We start from the raw sequence: 23,186 nt of genomic DNA, 5'->3' as shown, positions 1-23,186 counted from the left end.
AGACACGGTGAAACTTCTTGTATTTATGTTAAGTTTTTAGTCAGTCACTTAAATAAAACAAAACTAAGCTGTACATTTGAACATGAAAATAAATTATGAGCCACTTTAGCCTACTGTCTTGAGATAACTGATGCAGTTTGGGGATTTGGATGCTTCTGGCCATTGGTTCTACATTATGGGACCTGGCTCAAAATAGCAGTAGCACTTAGCAATAGTAGTTACATACCGCTTCACAGAGTTTACAGCCCTCTGTAAATGTTTTTATAGAGTCAGCCTCTTGCCCCCACAACAATCAGGGTCCTCATTTGACTTGACCTCGGAAGGATGGAAGGCTGAGTCAGCCTTCAGCCTGGTGAGATTGGAACTGCTGGCAGCCGGCAGTCAGCAGAAGTAGCCTGCAATACCGCACTCTCACCACCGCACCAACACAGCTCTCTCACAGATCACCACAAATCCAGGAAATCCAGCAACAGCTGTCTGGAAGTCCCACGAGAACCTTTGCTGATATCTTTATCTTCATCTTTAGCTATCTTCCTCTTGCTGAGTCAGAGATAAAGGCAGGCTGACTCAGAGAGCAGCAGCCGAGCTTTTCGTTCCCCAGCTTCTACCCAAGTGAAGTGATTCCTCAGAAACATTTGAGCCTAATTGAGACCTAAATTGCTGGGGAGGAGAAAGATTGTGCTGAATTTCCCACCCTTCCCCCAAAGACGGTTGGGATTGCGGCAAGCTCGCTTGCAGCCAGCTCGGCACAGGACAACTCGCCACAACCAACTCACTGTGAGACAACTTGTTGCGGGACAATTTAACCATTCTATTTAATTATTTAAAATAAATAAATAAATAAAATTATTTTAATTTTTGCCATTCACATTTCATTCTGTCCCTCCTTTTGCACTCCTTCTTTAATGATTCTACCCCACCATTTCTTTGGTATTAGTGTAACTCTTGTCCTGCAGTGAGTTGCTCTGTGGTGAGTTGGACATGGTGAGTTGGCCGTGGCAAGTTGTCCTGCAGCGAGTTGGCCATGGTGAGTTGTCCTGCAGCAAATTGGCCATGGTGAGTTGGCTGTGGTGAATTGTCCTGCAGCGAGTTGACCATGGCAAGTTGGCCATGGTGAGTTGTCCTGTAGTGAGTTGGCCATGGTGAGTTGCCCATAGTGAGTTTGCTGTGGTGAGTTGGCCGTGGTGAGTTGTCCTGCAGCGAGTTGGCCGTGGTGAGTCGGCGATGGTGAATTGCCCATAGTGAGTTGGCCATGTGAGTTGGCTATGGTGAGTTGGCCGTGGTGAATTGTCCTGCAGAGAGTTGGCCATGGGGAGTTGGCTCTGACGAGATGTCCTACAGTGATTTTGCCGTGGTAAGTTGGTTGTGGCGAGTTGGCTGTGGTGAATTGTCATAGACCCCAATGGGTGAGGCTCCAGGAGGTTGGGTTAGTTTGAGTGAGAGAAAGAGGAGAGATGTGGAGGCATTTGAATACTCAAAACGTTGATTGCTCTGTGGGTGGAGATCTGGAGAAATAAGGGGCTTCCCTCATCCATTTTAGCTGCCTCCCTGGCTCCGTTTGACGGAACCAGCCTCAGGGATACACCAAAATATCTCTTTATCAAGTTATGTCTGCCACATCTATTCATCTCTGCCCCCTGCCTTTTATCCCCAGAACTAGGGTGGGGCTTCACTAGCAGCAGTGGCTCTACCATCCCAAGGACCGGCCCATAGATTTCCACTGCTCTCCTCTGCCTTCTGCGCATGCGTGCGTCAGGCACTGGACCCAGCTGTTCCACCTCTTCCTCATCAGCCACCTCCAAACCTGGGGGCTGTTGACTCTACATCTGAGGGCTGACGGACAGCCTAGGCTCTGCCTCTGTTTCTATCTCTGCCAGCTTCATTCTCTCTTCCTCCTCAGAGCTCCCAGGTTGCCTTGATGTTGATCCTGACTCCCACGCCTCCTCCTCCTCTGATTTGGCTGCTGGAGGGGCCGGTAACTGAGAGGCCACAACACCTGGCAACTTTTAGCCTTGTGGACTTCAACTGTCAGAATTCCTGGCTGTGGAATTCTGGGAGTTGAAGTCCACAAGTCACAAAGTTGCCAAGTTTGGAGACCCTTGCTCTAAACCAAGCGTCTCTTTTCTGAATTCTTGACAGAAATTGCTTTTGATGGGAAATTATGAAGAAGCCAATGCTTGCTCTGTCCATCTGTCGTAACAGCATATGATCTGTCTGTCTCTCTGCCAAATTCATAATTTAAGCCTGTTCTATAAATTCAGTCCTTTCCTATTGATTTCAGATATCCAGGAAAACCAAAGTCCATTATCAGCTCCAGAAATTCACAAGGTGACTCGGAACCAACCTTCACTCAAACCAGCCTAGTTTACAGGTTTGCTTGGGGGGGGGGGGATTATTATTACATCACCTTGAGCTTCTGGGAAGGAAAAAAATAGGGGGACATCTGGCATTAAATTGTTTGAAAGAATGAAAGAGAAGCAGGGGGATCGTGGGAACAAATAACACAAAAACTTTAGCGCTTAGACTTATATACTGCTTTGTGACAACGATGATGATGAAATATGTCAGTTCTTACTCACTGCAGACATCATTACATTTTTCAAGTTTTCCTTAAAACATAAAACCAGAATTGTTTAGCTTCAAAACCTGGAAAAATGTCCAGTCGGTAGTGGCTGTGTTCCAAAGTTACCATTAAAGCTAGAACCAGATCTGGTGTGTGTGTGTGTGTGTGTGTGTGTGTGTGTGTGTGTGTGTGTGTCACTCAGCAGCCAAAGCCACACACACACACACACACACACACACACACACACCCTGGAAAGCCATCCCCTGGGGACAAACTGCTTGGTTGCAGAGCCATTCCTGTTCTTGACTTTGGGAGAAGCAAAGGCCGCTACAACAACTGAAGTGTCCTTCTCCCCTTGGTATCTGCATAGTGCCCTTTGATGGAGCAAAGGCAGCGGTGGGATTCTACCAGTTCGGACCAGTTTTCGCAAACTGGTAGTTCCAGTGAGCATTTTGGCCCCGCCCACTCGTTTCTGCTCTTTCCTGTGTTTTATTTCCTGTTTTATTTAGCACAGCTGATTCATGTGGAAGACCGGTTTTGCCGCGCCTCGGCTGTTTTACTCACTGAGTAAAAGGTAAGTATTAGGAGTTGAAAATGGACTTTTTTTTTTAAATGCCGAGTGCACACGCTTATCAAACTGGTTGTTACACCGGTTGAATCGCACTACTGAGCAAAGGTTTTAGGGGAATGATGGGCCCCCAACTACAGGTAGGGCTCATTTGGGCAGCATATATACTAAAATTGGAATGAAAAGAACCGGCGCTGAAGCTCCCTGACCCCGAACAACCCTTTGTCATTCAAGCAGATGCAGTAAAGTGGCAGTGGGAGCAGTGCTACTCCAAAGAAACGACCGAGGAAACCTACAGCCCTGCATTGCCTTTGCTCCATCAAGGGCACAACACGGATACCGAGGACAGACGCACACTTCCGTTTTTGTAGCTGCCTTCGCTTCTCCCAAAGTCAAGAACACTCAGCTCCCCTCAGTTCTTGAAGGTGACCTGTACAACAAAAAAGAAATAAAATTTATTGCAGGTATAGAACTTAGGATTACTTTCCTCATTCCCTTTCTGCAGACAACGCTAAAAGACCAGAGAAATATTTTTGAGTTGACAATTGACTTAGTGACTGAAGTTACAACAGCACTGAAAAAGAGTGACTTCTGACTGTTTTTCACACCTATGACCATTGCAGCACCCCCAGGGTCATGTGATGAAAATTCAGGTGTTTGGCTACTGGCTCATATTTATGATAGTTGCAGTGCCCGAGGTTGTGTTTTTAGTTTCCTTTTTAGATCAGTAGTTGTGAAGGCCGATGACCTACGTTAATAACTACCTCACTGTTTAACTCCATTGCTCTCCATATTGTCATTTTGGACAACGATCAAAGAAAGTTTGAGGTAAGGTGCCAACATGCAGATATCACAATACCTCACTTCTAGGTTCATCTGCCGTGGCTTTAGATGTCCAGAAGTGATGTCTGGAAGACATGATGTGCTTCGCCGGCAGCAGGTGTGGACTACTGAGGTCTCAGAGAGTGAGGGCTCAGATGAGGGGCCTGCATGTGATGTAGGGATGGGGCCAGGACCACCAGGGAGTGGAGTGCTGCCTTCGGAGATTGTGAAGGCTGGTAGCAATGATGAAGAGGTTCCTGAGGAGCCTGTGCCCAGTGCACATGCATGCAGGGCTGCTTGTAAGAAAGAGCTGCAGCAGCACGGGAGACTCAGGAGTAAGGCTTCAAGGTAACGGCCCCTTCCTTAAGGGATAAAAGCCAGCCCTCAGAGCTGGGTTTCTTTGCAGGAAGCAAAGAAATTCTTGCACTTCAAGCCTTGTGGAAGTTCGGACGATCTTGATTTGTGTTTGAAGACTTTTTGTTTGGAATATTTCTTGGCAACTTAATCTGGTGCTTTTGGCAGCCTTGCACAACCTTGCCCAAGCTCGTTGTTATCAGAGACATTTAATAGCCTTTTAACCATGAATTAACGGAATTCGCAGAGAGGCATTAAAAGGTTTTGCTTTTATCTCTGTTTGGTGTTTGTTTACTTGGAACAAGGTTTGGATCAGAACATGATGATCTACTGAAAATAAATAACTGAAATTAAACCTGAACAAGAAAAAAATGTGTTCAGTGTTGAAAACTGGTTGTGCTTGTAGTATTTAAGAATTTGAAATCTTTCTCCATATCTCCAGAAACAGTGTCGGTCATTGACAAAGCAATTATGAATTTTGTAGTCATTGCCCACTGAATATCATATTATTAAAATAGACAAATCCAAAATATTTCCAAATGATATTGAGGAAAGGTTAAGTATAGTCCAGCGTGCAGATGGGTGACAAGGTATCTAAAATAATTCTGCCTAGAAACTTGGTGGGAACCAATGTGAGTACCTGACTACCATCATGCCAAGAACTTCCCAGGAGAAGTCCAGCAAGTATCCAACTGCTCTCTCTTAACAAAACTCCCACAAAAATATGTGTGGGCAACCTAAATTGGTCCTGCTAATTTGCTTCTGGAAGTGATGACTTGTGCTTCACTGGTGTACTTCCAAAACAGAAGAACACCCAAGTGAAGTGCAAATCATCATTCCCCCAGAAGAAAATAATTCAGTGTGTTAACCTTGATTTGTTGGTGGTGTTAGTGTTGATGGTGAAGATCCTAAATCGATCCACTACAAAATGAAGATTGCTTTATTCAAGTTTATGGATTATAATCTAACATGCTGCTCCGATGTGGTTGGTAGATAGTTAATGACCCAAAGGATTTCATCCCTCAGTGGAGTGATTTAAAATGATGATGATGATCTGTTTTTGATTTATTTGCTTATCTCAAGTAGGTTGCTCTTCTTTTTGCACCATTCTGGGACTCCTTGGTGCGCTCTGAGGTTGGGTGCAGACTTGCTTACATACATCAGTGCCCTTGTGATGTTACTTACCCATGTTTCCCCAAAATTAAGACTGGGTCTTATTTTATTTTGGGCTGCAAAATAAGCACTAGGGCTTATTTTGGGAGGGGTCTTATTTTTTCCCCATGTACAGGAGGCCCACTTCTTCTGCTCGTTCGCAGTGGGGCAGGAGGCAGTGTGGTATGCCAGTGCCGTCACCGTGAAGCAGAGGGTGGACCGGCCCCATGTGCCCTGCAAGGTTTACTTCAGGGCCCCTGCAGCCAGGCTACCCGTGCCCTGACACCTGCCTCGCCTCATGGCTGGGGGAACAAGCACACCATGTCTTGCTGCGCATGAGTACTGGTGCTGCTGGCATGAGGCAGATGTCAGGGCATGGGTGGCCTGGCTGCGGGGTGTGTATGTATCTGAGGTAAACCGGTGCTGGGTGCATAGGGCAGCTCCATCACTACCCTGCCTCACCTCGTGGCCATGGCACCGCGAGCAACCAGATGGAATGCGTGGCCAGCCAGCCGCGCAGGCTCTTAAGCAGGGCTTATTTTGTGGGTAAGGGTTATATTAGGCACAGGCATAAAAAGCGTGCTAGGGCTTATTTTGGGGGTAGGTCTTATTTTCAGAGAAAGAGGGTAGTTGGGTAATAAAACATCTGCAAAACAACAACCAAGTTCAGAATGTTCCCCAGGACTCCACAGTTCGACCCAGACTTACACACTGCATATCTTCTCTTTCTGTACACTGTACACCGATAAATGCAGTACCATCACGAGGCTTTCTTGCAGGTTCTGCCCTTCTTTTCTGCAGAAGAGCTGCCTTCCTCATCTTCTGCAAGGCTCCCTATTGAAAGGCCACCCTCCACCGCTCCTCCTTTGCATATAATCAAGCTGAAAATAACTGAAGCCATTTGAAGGGCTTCTGATTACATCCGCCTCTCGACTCCCACCTCGTCCCTTCCTTCGTTGATAACAAATGACGCTCTTTTACCTAATGGTTTCACACTCTTTGATTATTTTGTCACTAGTTATTTTCAAAGAAACGGAATGTTAAATCTCTGCGTGGGAATTTTGCTCTTTGCTACCATTGAGCTGGTTGGTGCCGTTTTTCCTTTCCAAGGCCAGCTTTATGTCCAGTTCCCGGAGCTGTTTCAGGAATCCGCGGTTCGGAAGGATGCATCTGTGCTTCAGCACCTGGCCGATGGCATCCACCACGGTCATGTGCTCGTAAATCATCAGATAGGCTAAGACCAAGGCTGCTGAGCGGCTACGCCCCATGGCACAGTGGACCAGGATCTTGTCTGCAAACATCAAGAAACCAAAACACAGAGAGACTGAGATCTGGCATCAGAAACTTTGTGCTGGCTTGATCTTGGGCAGCGTACAGATCTACAGGGATCTCAGCTTGTGCAAGGATCTTGAATCTTTTAGGATCCAATGGTAACTGTCTTTTAAAGAATCCAGTACAGTGCTGGGTGGACAAGCAAACAGGGATAGAGTTAAGCCACATTTCAGTGGTGTACATGCTAGTTTAGATATAGCTTGGTGGGGGGTGGAGAGAGTGAGAGAAATGGAGACAGAGCCGGGAGATGGAGGGAGGGGCAACAGGGAGAGGGAGAGGGGGGAGGGAGAGGGAGATAGAGAGGCAGGAGATTGAGAGCGAGTGATGGAGAGAGAACGAAGGAGAGAGAGAGGGAGAGGGAGGGAAAGCAAGAGAGAGGATATATATATAGATATATGTCCTCCATTTCTTAGTTCTGGTCTGTTTTCTCACAAATTAGGAATACACTTCAATTTTTTCTTACGCTGTTAAATGTACAAGACCATTTTATGTCATTTTCTAGTCTAAAAAAAAAATCAATCAGAGCAATGGTGAAGATTTTATCAGCCATCACCTAAAAGTCATGTGGGTAAAATTGAGCTCAATCTGAAGAAGGAATAAGCAGTGCACCTGTGACTTTTATCTTCTGGGTGGTAATACTGTAACTTCACATATCACGATGCAGGCCATCTTGACATTTTTGACTCCCCCTGCAGAAGCCCCTGGTCCTACTCCTAGCCTTGAAAGTTGGAACGTAGGTGAAAACAAGTAATAATAACAATCCAACTCAAGATCCTTGTGCCTCTTACAGATTCTTCACCCAGAAGTTGTCTACAATGGGCAGTTTTTCAAAATATTAGTGCTTTCTAGAGGTTTATATGTGGGAGTGAGTTTGGTCACCTGTTTAACAGAAGGCCTTGGCCGTTTGCTCTCAGGATGCTTAAAAGAGTTTTCCAGAGTTTTGAGCATAAGGACTCTGGATTTTCTTATCCTGATATCTGAAATTTTTTAAAAAGATGAACAGCCCCAGATGGGTAGGGGCTGTACTCAGAGGTGGTATTCAGCCGGTTCAAACTGGTTCTGGCGTATCGGTAGCAAAAATTTTTACTGGTTTGGAGAACTGGCAAATACCACTTCTGGCTGGCCCACCCATCTGCCCCCACTGTTACCTCTCCTATATTTCCTTGTTTTTTTTTTTTTTAGCTCAACTTATTCGCATAGCAGAGCAGATTGCCGTGCCTCAGCTGAGCTTAAAAACATTCCAGGAAGCTCACCAGGTTGACAGAGCTCTGTATTTGTGCTGTGTGCGTGCGGAGCTCAGCTGATTCACGCTATTGCCAAAGCGCACCCGTACATAGAACCAGTAGGGGAAAATTTGTAAACCCACTACTGGCTGTACTGTATGGTTATAGCTTTGATCTAGTGAAAAGCATTTTCCCCCTAAGGATTTCTCAAACCAAGGTATAAGAGAAGCTATCAGCGCGGAATGAACCTATACCAGCGCGGAATGAACCTCAGTGGCTTGCCAGCGTAGGTGGGCTTACTGGTCTCATCCTGGAGTGCTTCGTGGATGAACTCGGCAGCGGAGTAGAAGAACTGGCTCAGGTTGAAGGTGGGAAGGTCGTCAGCCTCCACTCCGTGGTACTGGATGGCCATGTCCGCGTAGTACTTAGGCCCAGTATCCACATTCCATCGTCCATGCGCTGCGTTGAGTACATGGGTGAAGCCAGCTTTCTGGAGGCTGTACCGATCAAGGGCAGTTTTCCTGGAGTTGAAGCAGAAATGGCCTTTTTTTAATTGGACAAAAATCCCAAAAGGTTGCCCGCGACCATACGAGTCCCATCTTTTTTCCCCTCTTTGTGTGACATGTTCAAAAGCAGCCAGGGCTCTGATCCCACAGTCACGGTGGTCACCTGGATTTTTGCAACCTTCCCTGCTTCGGATGTACAATACAGGTGGGAAGGGACAATTTGCCACAGCCAACTCACTGTGGGACAACTCACCATGACCAACTCGGCATGGCTAACTCTCCACAGCCAACTCATCATGGCCAACTTGCTGTGGGACAACTCACCATGACCAACTCGGCATGACCAACTCTCCACAGCCAACTCATCATGGCCAACTTGCTGCGAGACAACTCGCTGCAGAACAAATTAACTATTCTATTTCATTATTTAAAATAAATAAAAATTATTTTAAGTTTTGCCAATCACATTTCATTCTGTCCCTCCTTCTGCGCCCTTTCTCTAATGATTCTATCCCACATTTCTTTGGTATGAGTGTAACTCTTGTCCTGTAGCAAGTTGTTAAATTCCGGGCAAAAAATGGAGGTGGGGCCAGGGTGATTTCTAACAGCTCTTTATTCAATACTGCCTGTGCAGCAACTTATAGCTCTCTGGCTTGCATAGCTCCTTTTAAAGGGAACTAATCAGCCAACAGCCAATCAGGAGAGAGTATTTTCCCGCTCCAACAGAGGACCAGAACGAAACCTTCAACTGACAATTATCTACAATACATAGCACAAGTTCTTTTGTGGCTAGATAGCCATGGCAATTTGTCTTGAAGCGAGTTGGCTGTGGCAAATTGGTTGTGCTGAGGTAGCCATGGCAAGCTGGCCACGGTGAATAGTCATAGACCCATATGGGTAGCCCTTGACTTACACCATTTGCTTACAATTGTTCGAAGTTACAATGGCACTGAAAAAAAGTTACTTGTGACTGTTTTTCCCACACTTAGAATAGTTGCAACATCTGGATAAGACACGATCACAATCTAGATACTTGGCAACTGGCTTATATTTATGATGCTTGCAGTGTCCCAGGATGACGTGATCAGTTTTCGGGATCTTCTGACAAGCCAAGTTGATTGGGAAACCAGATTCATTTCACAAGCTGCAGTATGATTAATTTAGCAGCTGCAGTGATTTGCTCAGCAGTGATGACAGGAAGAGCCATAAGATGGAGCAGAACTCAGTTAACAAGGGTGTCCTTTTACCAAAAGAAAGTTTGGGCTCATAAGTCAAGGATGACCTGGAATGAAAAATCTCTTTGCTCTTTGCAAGACACTGTTTGACGCAACTTACTCGTCTCCTATGTAGAGGTTGGGCCAGACTTCATTGACGTGCGTGTATTTGGGGCTTCCTTTCCAGAAGAGCCTCTCCAAATCAAACGCTCCAGGTGTACAGTAGTCACTCTCGGGGTCTACCTTAACCGCTGTGTAAGCACTTATTTTTCTAGATTTCACTGCAGACGAAGACATTTGGTCTCAAGAGTCCAAGGCAGGCACGTAGAAAGCCCGGATCCTGGAATAAACCACAAGCAAAAGGTGAGAAGGTGGGAAATATACAGGCAGGTAGATCTTCTGAATGGGTTAGTCCCTGGATTACCCGAGAGCAGTGGTTGGAAAAGTAATTCTTAGGAAGCAGGCAAAAGAAATTCTTCTAGTGGGGAAAAGGTTGAGAGCAGGCCTTCATTATGCAGGTTGATCTATGACACGGGGCTCGATTACTTGAGATATCTTCTATAGCAGTGGTCGCCAACCAGTGGGTTGTGGACCATGAGAAAATTTTGGTGGTCTGCAGAGAAATGTCATCTCCAAAGCACCCCCCAAGGCAATTAATCCAGGCTGTGCGGGAACACAAGGCTTGCATCGCTTGCATTGCAAACAACACAAGGTAGTGAGGGGAGGGGGGAAAGGGTGGGGGGAACTTGCACCACTCGCCCTGCATGCCTTGCCTGGCCACCGGGCTGCTTCTTTCCATTTCTTTCTGCTTTTGGCTGCACGCAAGGAAAGCAGCAAAAGTCTGTCTTTCTCTCCTCCAAACTCCACCAGAAATGAATCTTTGGGACCCTGCAAGGCCTCCTGCTCCAAGAGGCTGCGCCGTTGCAACAAGTCTCACAAAGGCTCATTTCTGGCGGAGTTTGGGGGAGAGAAAGAAAGACTTCTGCTGCTTCTGCTGTTTTCCTTGCATGAAGCCAAAAGTCTCTCTCTCTCTCTCTCTCTCTCTCTCTCTCTCTCTCTCTCTCTCTCTTTCTCCTTCTCCTTCTCTTTCTCTTTCTCTTTCTCTCTCTCTTTCTTGACAGAGATCCTGGGGAAATCCCAAAAAAAGTCTGCAGGAAAATCCCCCATCCCATTTTCCTACCGATCAATCGTTCTTTATTTGGGATCGCAGAATATCCCCCCTCTCCCTCCCTCCCTCCCTCCCTCCCTCTCTCTCTCTCACCCTCCCTGAGAATGGAGTTGAAAAGCAGGTTATTGAAGGAATGTGGCTGCCTTGGAGGGGGTAGAGGGACCTGTGTGTGTGTGTGTGTGTGTGTGTGTGTGTGTATGTGTGTGAGAGAGAGAGAGAAAGAGAAAGAAAGAAAGAGAGCCCTCCATCACCACCAGCCTTCCAAGGTTCGGATCTCTCTCTCTCTCTCCCTCCCTCCTTCCCTCTTCCCCCATCAACATCAGCAAGCCACTGTCAATCAAAATTCATATTAGTGGTCCTCAGGATTTAAAATTTTGAGTTTGGTGGTCCCTAAGGTTGGCGACCCCTGTTCTATAGCATCTTCATGGCTGAATTTAATCTTGGAGGCTTGGTGCACTTCAGCTTCCTTTGATTAAACCATTAAACTTTTGTTGGGACTTGGAAATGTGCCTTCTCCGTAGCAGAACCTGCCCTCTGGAACGAGGTTCCTCTTGAGATGTAGATGGGTCCATTCCTTTTTCAAGAGGCATTGGACTTCCTGGTTTTTCTTTGAAGACGTTTCGCTTCAAGAAGCTTTTTCAGCTCCGACTGGATGGTGGGAATGGAAGGATTTATATTCCTTGCAGACAGCTGGTCGTTTGCATCCTTTTAGAGGGTCATTGAGGCCACTTGTAGGTGTGTCTATGTCCTCAGGGTCACCTGAGTGGTGCAAATGGGTGTGGAGCCTTCTTGGACCTGTTGAAAGGACTGTGTTGTAGACTGGAAATAGATGATGTTGTATACCTCCCCTCTGTTGAAAGAAGGCTGTTCTATCTTGACATAAGATGGCCTCTTTGACCCCCATTTCAAACCAGAGGTCCTCTCTGTCCAAAAGGTGGACTTTGCTGTCTTCAAAAGAGCGTCCTGTGAAAAACACAGTACTTTCAACAGTTCCAAGAAGGCTTCACACCCATTTGCACTGAGGACACAGATAAACTTCCCAGTGGCCTCAATGACCCTCTAAAAGGATGTAAATGACTAGCTGTTTGCAAGGAGTATATATCCTTCCATTCCCCACCATCCAAGTCAGAACTGAATAATCTTGGAAGAGAAGTGAAATGTCTTCAAAGAAAAAAAAAACAGAAAGTCCAGTTGCCTCTTGAAAAAGCACCTTTCGGACAACCATAGCTTGGATGACTGAGAAATCACCATAGACATCTATTCTGTTATTGTTTAGAAGAACCATGAAGACCTGAATCCTCACCCAGGCCTTTAGAGAAGGAGACTGGGGCCTTTGCTTCATCGGGCTAGCTACCTTTTATCTTTATCTTTTATGTTTTATTGATTTGATTATAATTTTGTTTGTTTTGAGCCACCCAAAGTTGTTGAGACTTGGAGACCATACCTGTTTCATAAATTTTTAGTAGTAGTATTACTATGGTTGGTCGCAGAGTCAGCCAGATTGTGATGACTCGGGACGTGACACAAAAATAACAAAGTCACAAAAATTAAATAAATTCCCTTTAATGCCTCCAACTTGGGCCCCAATGTCCAATTATCCTCGGCTGGATATCAAACTCTTCCAAAAACAGTCTAAGAAGGGAGTAAATGCAGTCCGAACTCAAAGAAAAGATAGTTAGAAATTTAAAAAAAAAAACCAACACAAACCACACTGAAGTAATTAACATGGCAGGCCAGGATGATAAATTGCACTTCCACAAGATAACGCAGCAATCACAGGACGCCAAAACCTAGATAAGCCTTGACAAAGATAATGCATGCTTGGCTTCCAGCAAGGAACTATGTAAAACGCCCAATTTATATCCTGTTCTCCCAGCTGCAGCTGACCCAGGACCTTTTCTTCTCCCATAGGCCATGTTGCTCCCTTCTCCGTTCTTCCCTACATGCCCTAGGATGAAGAGGGGTTGGCCCTAGGTCTTCCTCTGAATGCCCAGCTGGACTGTGCCCTTCCCCTGTTTCCTCCACAGCCACCAGAGCCACACTCCCACTCCCCGTCAGCTGCTCAATCTCCCCCTCAGAGCCAGACTCCAACAAGAGCATGACACAAATGTTTAGACTAGATTGGACATGCTTATCCATCTGTTGAGCTCTTCCCAAGGACCTGAAATAGGCAGATGTTGTTTATTAATATTGAAGCTCCTTCTGTCCTGCTGAAACCCCCTTTAAGATTCATTTTCAAGGAAAAATGGGCTTTAATGCCAAGAAAGAAGGAGCTCCCTCAATTTCAAACCCTAATCTTTGAAAGGCCACCTTGATTGTCCTTGCCTCGTAAGATCTCTGGCTGGGATTCACCAAACCTGCCTGTTTGGTTCTGCCAGAAGATTCAACCTGGAGATTGCTTGATAGAATGTCCATTGTTAGACAGTTCAACTGGCAAAGAGACTCTGGATTTCCACAACAATGTACAGCACAAGGCAAAACTACTCAAAAATAATTAATGGAATGGCATTGGCATGTTGGTTACCTTTGAGAAACTTCTCAGACTGTGGATGGCGAAGAGGAGAAATTGCCACCAAAATTTCTCTGGACTAGACGTTTGGCTGACTCTCTCCAACTCTCAGGCAAGAAGAATAAACAGGGTTTCCCAGGCAAAGTCTACAGCCTCTGGGGCTCTTCAGAGCTCTGAGGTTCTCCAGATGTTTTGTTTTTTTTTACAGCCAGATTCAAAAGCCATCGATTCAAAGCCCCACAGCAAGATCTGGGAATCTGGAGGAGACCCCTATCTGGAGATAGACTGGATTTTAGGCAGGGGTGGTGTTAGGAATATGAGTCACCTAACAGCTATTTGGGTTAGAAATATATAAACCAGGATAAACATTTTAAAACTGCAACTTTAAGAAAATGCAAAACTGTAATTAGGTGTGGTTTCTCAAACGGCCATAAGATGGAGCCAGAAACCTGGTTTGTCTTAGTCTGAGTCTCAGAAGAGAGTGTAAGTATATCTCTGTTTCCTTCTGTTGGAAAGTATTGCCGTTGCTCCATTTCTTCTAATTGACTGATATTACTGGATTTAATGTAAGTCTGATACTGAACTGTTTTTGACACTGGAATTTGATATTTGGATTATCCCTGGATGAAAACTGACTGATTTTACCTGTGAATGACTTTGGACTGCCTGTTTTGGACTTTGTTTAAACCTTTCTGGAAGTAAAAACCTACATTTACTGTACAGTGTATCTGTGTGCTCTGTGTGTATTATTCCAACACAACTCTCTATACGTCTCCCTGTATGCGCTCATTCTCCTAACGGGGAATTACCTCAACAGGTGGGATTCAGCCCGTGTTACTACTGGTTCAGTGACTACATTTTGCGTGTGCATAAATAAATATATTTATTTATATTTAAAATCTGTTGAAATGTCAGCATTGGTTGTATTAAGGTATCATTGCTACATATGCCATGGAGTACAATCATTTATTTGCAAAAAAAAATAAAAGCAATGTAATCATAGACTCTTTATAGTGAGCCAAAACTGATCTCTGGTGTGGGAAAAATACATTCTCTTTTAATCACTTAATAGGTCCTGAAATGAAAGAGAAAGCCAAAAGAGAAAAGAAGTTGAATGAATGAGTTTCTCCAGCCACCCTCAGCTGGATAATTCAACCTAAATTGACATTATGGCCAAAAGATGAAATGTGTCATTGGAATAAATAATTACATTTTAGTGTAATATATTCTTCCTACTTGACAAGAAGACAATGATTCGGACAATTTTTGATCCAAGTTGTAAGTGGATGCAAAATTTTCAGAAACGTCAGTATTGTCCTATTTCCTTTCAGACAAGGGTTTTATTTTATTTTTTTCAAAATAGGAAGATTAGTTTAAAAGCTGAAAGTTGGAATCCCGAAGATCAAATTCCATCAGGAAACGTATTTATTTCAAGCTATCATAGGCTGTCTTTTAGACAGGATTTCAGAGTAAAGAAAACCCCAATCCAAGGAGAGTTAAACCATAGAGCCATAAATTATATAACAGTCTAGGAGGCCATTGAAAATCAAAACCAGTGTTTACATTTAAATATAGTAAAACCAGGAGACTAATAAGAGACATCTGCTGAAGGATTCAATATCGTAAAATATTAAAGAAAAGCAGGGGTTGAAAATTAATTCCTTTTCATTGCTAGTTATACTGTATTGCATAGAGTAATGTTCTCAAACCATTGGGGTATTTTTTTTTTTTTGAAACATCTTATATTCTGCCTTTATTTTGGGTGATCTAAGGGTGGCACATAAGCCTAATGCTCTCACCTCCCATTTTCTCCATGACAATAGTTTTTCAGATTTTTTTTAACCTGCCTTAATTATTTTTATCAATAACACAAAGTGGTAAACATACTAATATCCTTTCCTCTTCCTCTTTTTCCCAACAACAACAACCCTGCGAGGAAGGTTGGTTGGGGGGGGGGATGTCCCAGAGGCATTCAAATTGGCCTTCATACCTAAGATGGGACTAGAACTCACCAACTCCTGATGATTAGCCCAAAGGCACCCAGCCGGCTTTCATACCTAAGATGGGACTAGAACTCACCAACTCCTGATGATTAGCCCAAAGGCACCCAGCCAGCTTTCATACCTAAGATGGGACTAGAACTCGCCAACTCCTGATGATTAGCCCAAAGGCACCCAGCCAGCTTTCATATGTAAGATGGGACTAGAACTCACCAACTCCTGGTGATTAGCCCAAAGGCACCCAGCCGGCTTTCATACCTAAGATGGGACTAGAACTCACCAACTCCTGGTGATTGGCCCAAAGGCACCCAGCCGGCTTTCATACCTAAGATGGGACTAGAACTCACCAGCTCCTGGTGATTGGCCCAAAGGCACCCAGCTGGCTTTCATAGCTAAGATGAGACTAGAACTCACCAACTACTGGTGATTAGCCCAAAGGCACCCAGCCGGCTTTCATACCTATGACGGGACTAGAACTCCCGAACTCCTGGTGATTGTCCCAAAGGCACCCAGACAGCTTTCATACCTAAGACAGGACTAGAACTCACTGTTTCCTGGTGATTAGCCCAAAGGCATGCAGCTGGCATCTCCTATGCTCTTAAGAGAGGGCTAAACTCATCATTTCTTCATTTCTAGCCCACCAGCTGAGCCAGTACATGAAGCAGAGAAGGACAACTCATGACAAAGAAACCAAATATAAAGAATCAACACATCCTCAAACATGAAGCTTTAGATGAGTCCTCCTAACTTTGGGGAGTTAAAGCCTCAGGCTACTTTTGTTTGCGATCTTATTATTTTGCAGAAATGCCCATTTGGGGGTTTTCAAGAAGAGATTGGAAACCACTTGCCTGAAATTGTATAGGGTCCTGTTGAGCAGGTGGTTCGATTAGAAGGGCTCCACAGTCCCTTCCGGCTCTATTCTGATTGATTGATTTCCATCCCAATCTTGCAGTGAAATCTGTTTGGATTTTCATGATTCTTTCCTTCCTTGTTTACTGCGTTTTTAAGAAGAAATGAGAGGACTGACTCCCCCTTTTAAATATTGCTTAAAGCCATTATGTGCAGATCTGCTGATGACCTCTATGGGAAAGAGACAAGGAAGCCGGAAGCTGGGAATGATTCAGCAGCTTCACAACAGCTATACACAGTGTGGATGTTTTATGCCCACCTCATAATAAGCAATTACAACCTATCATTACTTTAATTGCAACAAATGCTTCAGTTATTATTTGAGCTACTATTGGAGGATGAGCTGCTTCCTTCAGTGATCTTCTCTTCCCTAAAGGTTCTGACAAGGCTTCCTGAGACACCAACATACTCATATAAAATCCAAAACTCTTTTATTTTAGTTCAATGGCTGTGAATTATCACCATTCACAGCCTGGAATGAGTCTTAACCGGTTATAATTAGTCCCAGGGACGCTTGCCGAAATTGTTCGAAAAACGTCTGATAAGAACGCACCTTATCTGACTTGCTATCAACGACTAAAGTCCCAATTAGCCAAAACCAAACTGAGCACAAATTCACCACGCAGCTTTCAGAGTCCAAACTGATCAGAGCAAATGACTTCGCTTCCTGCAAAGGTTTTCCTACCTTTGCACTTCCTTTATACCTTAGGGGAGGGGCAATCAGCTCCAAGCCTTACTCCCGAATCACCCCTTTTGTCTTAGCTGCTCTTGCCTTCTGGCAGCTCTGTGCAAGTGCACACTGGGAACAGGCTCCCTCTGTTCCTCTGCCTTGCTGCTGTCAGATTCTGGAGGCTCCGGAGTCAGCACATAATTCCCAGATGGTCCTGGCCCCATCTCTGTATCGGATGCAGGACCCTCATCTGAGTCCTCCCCAGACTCCGGGAATTGGTCCCTGTTCTTCCCCACTGTCTGATTCTGCTGCCGTCTGCACAGGATGCCGACGAACCACAGCACTAAATTAGTCTTTGTACAAGGAATGAAAGAATAATTAGCACCAACACAACTTCTTTCCCATGGGAGTCAAGGCACCTGGGGAGATCCAAATGGTGTCCATGACAACTATGATCAAAGCTCCACCACTGGCATGGGAAAAAGGGATGGGGCTTTTGAACATCTGGATGTGACTACCCTGATCCTCTCCTGTGGATGGATTGAAGGAAATAAATTGGGGGGCGGGGTGGAGGTGATGGAAAAGAGCTGTCCACTTCCATCATGCCTTTAACATGGGAGGGGAACATGAGCGAGCCATGTATCTCATAGCAAATGTAGCTCTGATCATCTACCCATTCTCCAGGTTCCTTTGAGCGCAGGAAGAGGAGGACAGTGCAATCGGTAGAGTTTTCTTTGTTTTGGACAAAACTCTTGAACTTTTAATGGTTGTTCAGACTTGTAGGAAATGGTGAAAGCTCTACAGATGATCCCTTTTCATCCCAGGGCATCATCTGAATATCTGCTCTGTCACCCATTTTCACCTCAGAGAATTGTCTATGACAAGATTAGCTTTTTCCGGGGCCAAGGAGAAGATTCTGGGTTCTCCATATTGAAGAATAGTGACCATTACGAAGGCCAGACAGGGCAACATTAAGGTGAGTGGACTCCCAGAATTTCCCCAGCCATCCATACTGGCTGAGTGATTCTGAAAGCTGAAATTCACCCATCTCAAAGCTGCCAAGGTTGTGAAACATTGATTTAGGGCTTTGGGCAGGGGTGGGCTTCTGGGGGCTCACAGGGGCTCAGGGGACCCCCTAGCTAAGACTCTGTGGTACTCAGAGAGTCCCCAATAACCTCAAAAAGACAAGCAGCCTAGAATAATAAATGGAACCTTTTTCGGATTTTTTTCTTTTCTGGGCATTCATCCATGAGCACTTCACACTTCGTAAAAGTGTCAAGCTAGATAAAGTGCTTGTCGAGGGAAAATACCCACATAATAAGAATCACATAACTCACCAGAAACTCCACTAAGATCCCTCTCACAGTCACTGCTATTCAGCCTGGCTTCACCCAGTCTTTTATTTAAGTATTAAATGCCCGAAATAATAAACAACTTTTTGGTATATTATCTTGTTTGGGGGCAATTAGGGCAAAGAAGCAACGTCCAGTGGCCACACCCACCCAGCCAGTCATGAGGGCAGAAAGCCCCTTGCTAAAAAAATGTGAATATCTCCCTGACTTTGGAAGATATTCCTCGGGATTAAATAATTTTGGAAAGAACCTGCTTCAAATGCTCCTCACTGCTTCTTCATCAACCCAAGATAAAGAGAGAGAAAGAGCAGAAGAGGAAAGCTACAGAGGTTTTCCCAAGCCAGAAGGCATTTTTACCTACCAGCTGGTGCAAGTACAGTATTGTGTCCTGTTGTGGGTTCACCCCTGGATTGTTAAACTGCCCTTTGTGCACCCCAAAGCATTTGGCGTTCATAATCAAATTTATCACACATTTTAATTCTCTTCCTGTTGAGGTACTATTGGAGGATGAGCTGCTCCCTTGAAAAACATTGTCCAGTTTCTTTCATTATTAATTCTTCAAGTTTGTTTTCCCCGCCATATTTTTAACTTTGGAACCTGGGACCACGTGTAATAAAATAAAGGAGAGACGTGCTAAATAATTTGGCAATCGGGATGTCCGTATCTCGGAAGGGGCAGGTGGTAACACACTGTCAGTTCCAAAAATCTGCGTGCGAGTGTATTCGGTCTTTAATTAGAGAGACGGGAATGTCCCAAATGTTTGCTTTGCTTTTTAAAACTCCAGCCTCTGCCTATCAAGTCAGCTCCTGGAGCCCACATGTTTAAAAGCAAAGTGTGGGACCAAGCTGCCATCTTTTTGGAAGGCTGGAGAGATTTGTAAATGGATATTTTGCAGATTCCGAATGGGCCTCTCTGAAGAAACGTTGAGGCTCTCCTCCAACCTGATCTTTCTGTGGAACTGGAAAAAGAATTTGGCTTGAGCTTGGATTGGGAAAAAAAGAAGAAGAAGAAGAAGAAGATCCTTTGATCAAAATGATGCAATGCGTGGGAAAACTCAGTACGAATTATTTCAGGGAACGGGGTATAAATCTTGTATAAATCTGTCATGAAAATCAGAAAATCCGTGCAGAAATTAGAAAGGGGAGGAGGGGGGGTTGAAAAAAAGGGATAACTAAAAGCTCTGCCTAGCTTGAGTCTTGCCTGATTTATTGGAGAACATTATAAATGTCAACATTTCTCTTTCTTAAAAAAATGTTTCTCTGGTCTCAGGTGCTATGAAGGTTACTGTCCTGGAAAGATAAAACTATTTTTGAACCAACCCAGAGCACACACTCCTACACAACAACCAAATCCTTTTGATCTGCAGTGTGTTTCTACCCCCCACTATTTTTATTTTCAGGACATATTTATTTCCTCTGGAGGGATTGGGTTGCATTTGTACTTTTACTCTCAGCGCAAGGAGCTAATATGAAAATCGGCTTGGTTGGGATCGCAAGGCTGGCAGCCCCACGACTGCCAGAGGGGCCAATGCACGCAACTCTTTTACAGAAGAAGTCAGCTAAAGAACTAACTACTCAGGTGACCCTGAGGACACAGATAAACCTCCAAGTGGCCCCCAAGGACTCTCTAAAAGGATGCAAATGACCAGCTGTCTGCAAGGAATATAAATCCTTCCCTTCCCCACCATCCAAGTCAGAGCTGAAGAAGCTTCTTGGATGAGAAGCGAAACATCTTCAAAAGAAAAAAAAAACAAGAAAATCCAGTTGCCTCCTGAAAAAAGCGCCTTTGGGTTAAGGAACTAATGTGCTTAAAGAAAGAAAACAAGGAAGGAGGGGTAAGAGACAGAAAAACGATAGCTAGAGATGACAAACACACACACACACACACCCCAACAGGTTTAAGGTCTGCTTAGAAATCAGTGGACACTTAACTATGAAAAAATGCAGCTGATGGGATAAAACGGCTTCATATTTTGGAATGTTAGATGACCTCATTTTATCCCTCTGGTGCTTGCATTAAAATTGTTTTAAAAAGTTCCCCGCTGCCTCCTTGCCATGAGAGATGGCTGAGATTCCTCTGACCAGGTTTCCTAGCCTAGAATTTTAAAGGGAACGGAGTCCATCCCTTTGGCAAAGCAAATTCCCTGTTCGCTTGGCTCGGCTCGGCTCGGCTCGGCTTACCTGTAAGCTTCTCCAGGACTGGTAGACAGCGTGGCTCCTCAGAGTGTGAAGGGACGACAAAGGGAATCTTACCAACTTTGAAACTGGCCTCTATTTTTAGTGCAGGATTTGCTGACTGACTTTGCATGATATCACTCGAAGAGAAGAATCTTTACATCTGCTACTAAAACTATTCCCTGATGTGACCTGAAACCTTTGGCCGTGACAGGCAGCAATGAGGCTGGAGAAGCAGATTGTGGCTCTAGGCGGACACCGTGAAGGCTCTCCAGATGCCTGAGGGGGCATCCGGGCATGGAACCAATCCTTGAGTCACGCTCTGGCAGAGGTGGGTATTCAGCAGGCTCTGACCAGTTCTGGAGAACCGGTAGTTGAAATTTTTGAGTAGTTCAGAAAACCAGCAAATGTCACCTCTGACTGGCCCTGCCCCCATCTCTTCTCTGCCTCCCGAGTCCTAACTGATTGGCTGGGTCTCCTTTGGTTGCCCTGCACAGGAGAACGGAGCTGGAAAGCAGGTTAGTGGGGTGGGGAGGGAATGGGGATTTTGCAGTATCCTTACCCCTGCCACGCCCACCAAGCCACGCCCACCAAACCACACCCACAGAACCAGTAGTAATTTTTTTTGAATCCCACCACCGAATCCAACACCTTGCTGTGTGATTGATTGTATGTCATTTAAGATATCCTTCAGCGCAGCCTCATTTACTCTGGTTAGAGATATGGAGGGATCCTTTCAACTTGGGGTAGATTTGAGGATTTCAACCACGGAGAAATCCATAACAGGATAATGGAGTAGAATTCCTTTTTATGTGAAAAGGAGAAGTGGAGTACTTAGGTTTTTGTTTTTGTTTTGTTTTTAAATGGGCTAGATTATAGGGATACAGCAGGCAGAGCTGGGAGCGGTAGAGTTAAATGAGTCACCAGCCCAGAGTCATTACGTTCCCACAAATAGTCTAAGTCCAACTCCCCTTGAATTCGGTTGACCCTAATTTCATCCCGACTCAGAGTTGAACTTTAGTTGATCAGATTCCTGTTTTCAGGTTTGAACAATAAATGTTTTGAACTGTAAATTAATGCATGATCCTGATTCTTTGACATAAGATCTCTGAGAAATCTTTCCCCCTCTTTGTAGATACTTTCAAACTCATGATATGCTGTTAGCAGCACTGGACTGTTTGCATGTTGGTTACAAAATCAGTTGAATCAAACTGATTTCAATTTCTAAACATCTGGAAAATTTACTATAACTTGGATCCATCGGGGGTGGGGGGAATTTGGGCATGGTTATTAGCCTACTACCAAATTCCCTTAGTTTTGTGACAGGAGGAAAGCTGAATCCAAGAAGTGTTTTTAAATTATTATTATGGCCCCCAAATTTAGAAAAAGCCTCCCTCCAGGAACTAGGTTAGATGGCCTTCCAGAGGATACTGAAGCCCAAATTTTTGGAGATTTTGTACATTGTTCTTCCCATTTTGTACATGAAGACTTCATCTGAGGATGCTAATATGTGGGTTCATGATAGAGATGATAGATAGATGATAGATAGATAGATAGATAGATAGATAGATAGATAGATAGATAGATAGATAGATAGATACTGTAGATTAATGATATAGATGACATAGATGATAGATACTGTAGATAGATAAATGATAGATGATACATAGAAATTGAGATAGATACATAGATGATATAGAGATAGATATACAGTAGATGGTAGATAGATAGATAGATAGATAGATAGATAGATAGATAGATAGATAGATAGATAGATAGACAGACAGATATTGTAGATAGATGATATGGATAGATAGATGGATAGATACTGTAAATAGATAAATGATAGATATAAATAATCATTAATAGCTATTTATGCCTAATAGTGATCAACAGCCCATCTTCAATGGATTTACTGAGTCTCCTTTTAAAACTGTCTAAATGAGTAACCATCATCATATTTGAAGTCATTGGAACCTTTTCTACTTTTCCAAGATATCTTTCAACATCCAGATGATTTGTATGAAATGTTTTCCTTTTTCTCCCCTTTATTGTTTTGTTGATGATAATTCCCTGAGTATCTTGAATATTAAAATGCAGAGCATGATGTTGTTTATCTCTTCCTGTCAAAATCATACCAAGTCCTTTTGTCTTTCTAGAACTAAACCAAATGTCCCCAAATTTATCTTGGCTCATAGAATACATTATTCAGATTGGGGAATGCTATTTATTGCAATCTCTTTCTCTCTCTCTCTCTCTCTCTCTCTCCCTTCTTTCGACGTCCAATTATGTTTAAAAGGAAGAACAATGCTTATTAGGCGGCATCCATGCTAAAATTTGTTGCCAGTGGTTGAAATGCTGCAGCCAAGTTTTTATACTGAAAGAACAAAGGAAAACAATATTTGTGTCTCAATGACTTTTGCAAATAATCCTGTACAGGAGATAGCAGGAGAAGATTGCGGATATCAGCATTGTACAAATTCATCATGACTGGTTGTTTTCTAAGTCTCTGTTGCTCCTCCAACACTTATACAACCAATTCATTCTATTAAAATGTTTAATCCTATTTTTCTGTTTCCTTGAAAATACGACCTACCCTAAAAGTAAACCCTACCTTGATTTTTACACATATGCCCAATATAAAACCTACCCCCCAAAATAAGCCCTAAT

The 23,186-nt window shown here is 44.1% G+C and overlaps 2 protein-coding genes and 2 long non-coding RNA genes across 5 annotated transcripts in view; 2 read left to right on the top strand and 2 right to left on the bottom strand.

The window, feature by feature from the left end:
* Positions 1–8: 8 nt before the first annotated feature.
* On the bottom strand, positions 9–20,652 carry DUSP29 (dual specificity phosphatase 29). 2 transcript variants are annotated; one of them, XR_015743672.1, is made up of 5 exons: positions 20,523–20,652; positions 9,856–10,074; positions 8,315–8,535; positions 6,168–6,750; positions 9–3,561 (listed from the first exon to the last, which is right to left on the bottom strand). XR_015743672.1 is itself a non-coding variant. In XM_026711008.2 (4 exons), the coding sequence occupies exons 2-4, from the start codon at positions 10,029–10,031 to the stop codon at positions 6,500–6,502; spliced, it is 648 nt and encodes a 215-aa protein (XP_026566793.1). In that variant the 5' UTR covers positions 10,032–10,074; positions 20,523–20,652; the 3' UTR covers positions 5,232–6,499. The 2 variants fall into 2 exon arrangements, 1 of the variants encoding a protein (XP_026566793.1); XM_026711008.2 differs by lacking the exon at positions 9–3,561 and having other exon boundaries at positions 5,232–6,750.
* Positions 9,997–14,365, top strand: LOC148125748 (uncharacterized). Its single transcript, XR_015743675.1, has 3 exons — positions 9,997–10,097; positions 12,814–13,713; positions 14,229–14,365. It is a non-coding gene; the product is annotated as an uncharacterized LOC148125748 (long non-coding RNA).
* LOC148125747 (uncharacterized) lies at positions 19,737–23,082 on the top strand. Its single transcript, XR_015743674.1, has 3 exons — positions 19,737–20,176; positions 20,623–20,847; positions 22,816–23,082. It is a non-coding gene; the product is annotated as an uncharacterized LOC148125747 (long non-coding RNA).
* The window catches only part of LOC113443050 (dual specificity protein phosphatase 13B-like), a 43,205-nt gene continuing 42,834 nt past the window's right edge, over positions 22,816–23,186 (bottom strand). The window contains exon 5 of the mRNA XM_087933844.1: positions 22,816–22,893. Within this exon, the coding sequence (XP_087789970.1) occupies positions 22,831–22,893 (63 nt within the window). The 3' untranslated portion in view covers positions 22,816–22,830. The remainder of the gene's footprint in view (positions 22,894–23,186) is intronic.

This window comes from Pseudonaja textilis, chromosome 4 (genome assembly GCF_049901715.1).
Source record: "Pseudonaja textilis isolate UNSWEBS1 chromosome 4, rPseTex1.2, whole genome shotgun sequence".
Taxonomy (NCBI): domain Eukaryota; kingdom Metazoa; phylum Chordata; class Lepidosauria; order Squamata; family Elapidae; genus Pseudonaja; species Pseudonaja textilis.
Note: the sequence above shows the minus strand (reverse complement) of the source record. Positions and strands in the feature narration are given on the sequence as shown.

Bases quoted from the DNA above. Each gene is read 5' to 3' on its own strand.
- DUSP29 (XM_026711008.2), bottom strand. From the start codon at position 10,031: ATGTCTTCGTCTGCAGTGAAATCTAGAAAAATAAGTGCTTACACAGCG. The intron at 8,536-9,855 runs GTAAGTTGCGTC...CTTCAACTCCAG, and splicing joins AACCTCTACATAGGAGACGA to GAAAACTGCCCTTGATCGGT. The intron at 6,751-8,314 runs GTAAGCCCACCT...TGATGTTTGCAG, and splicing joins AGCACTCCAGGATGAGACCA to ACAAGATCCTGGTCCACTGT.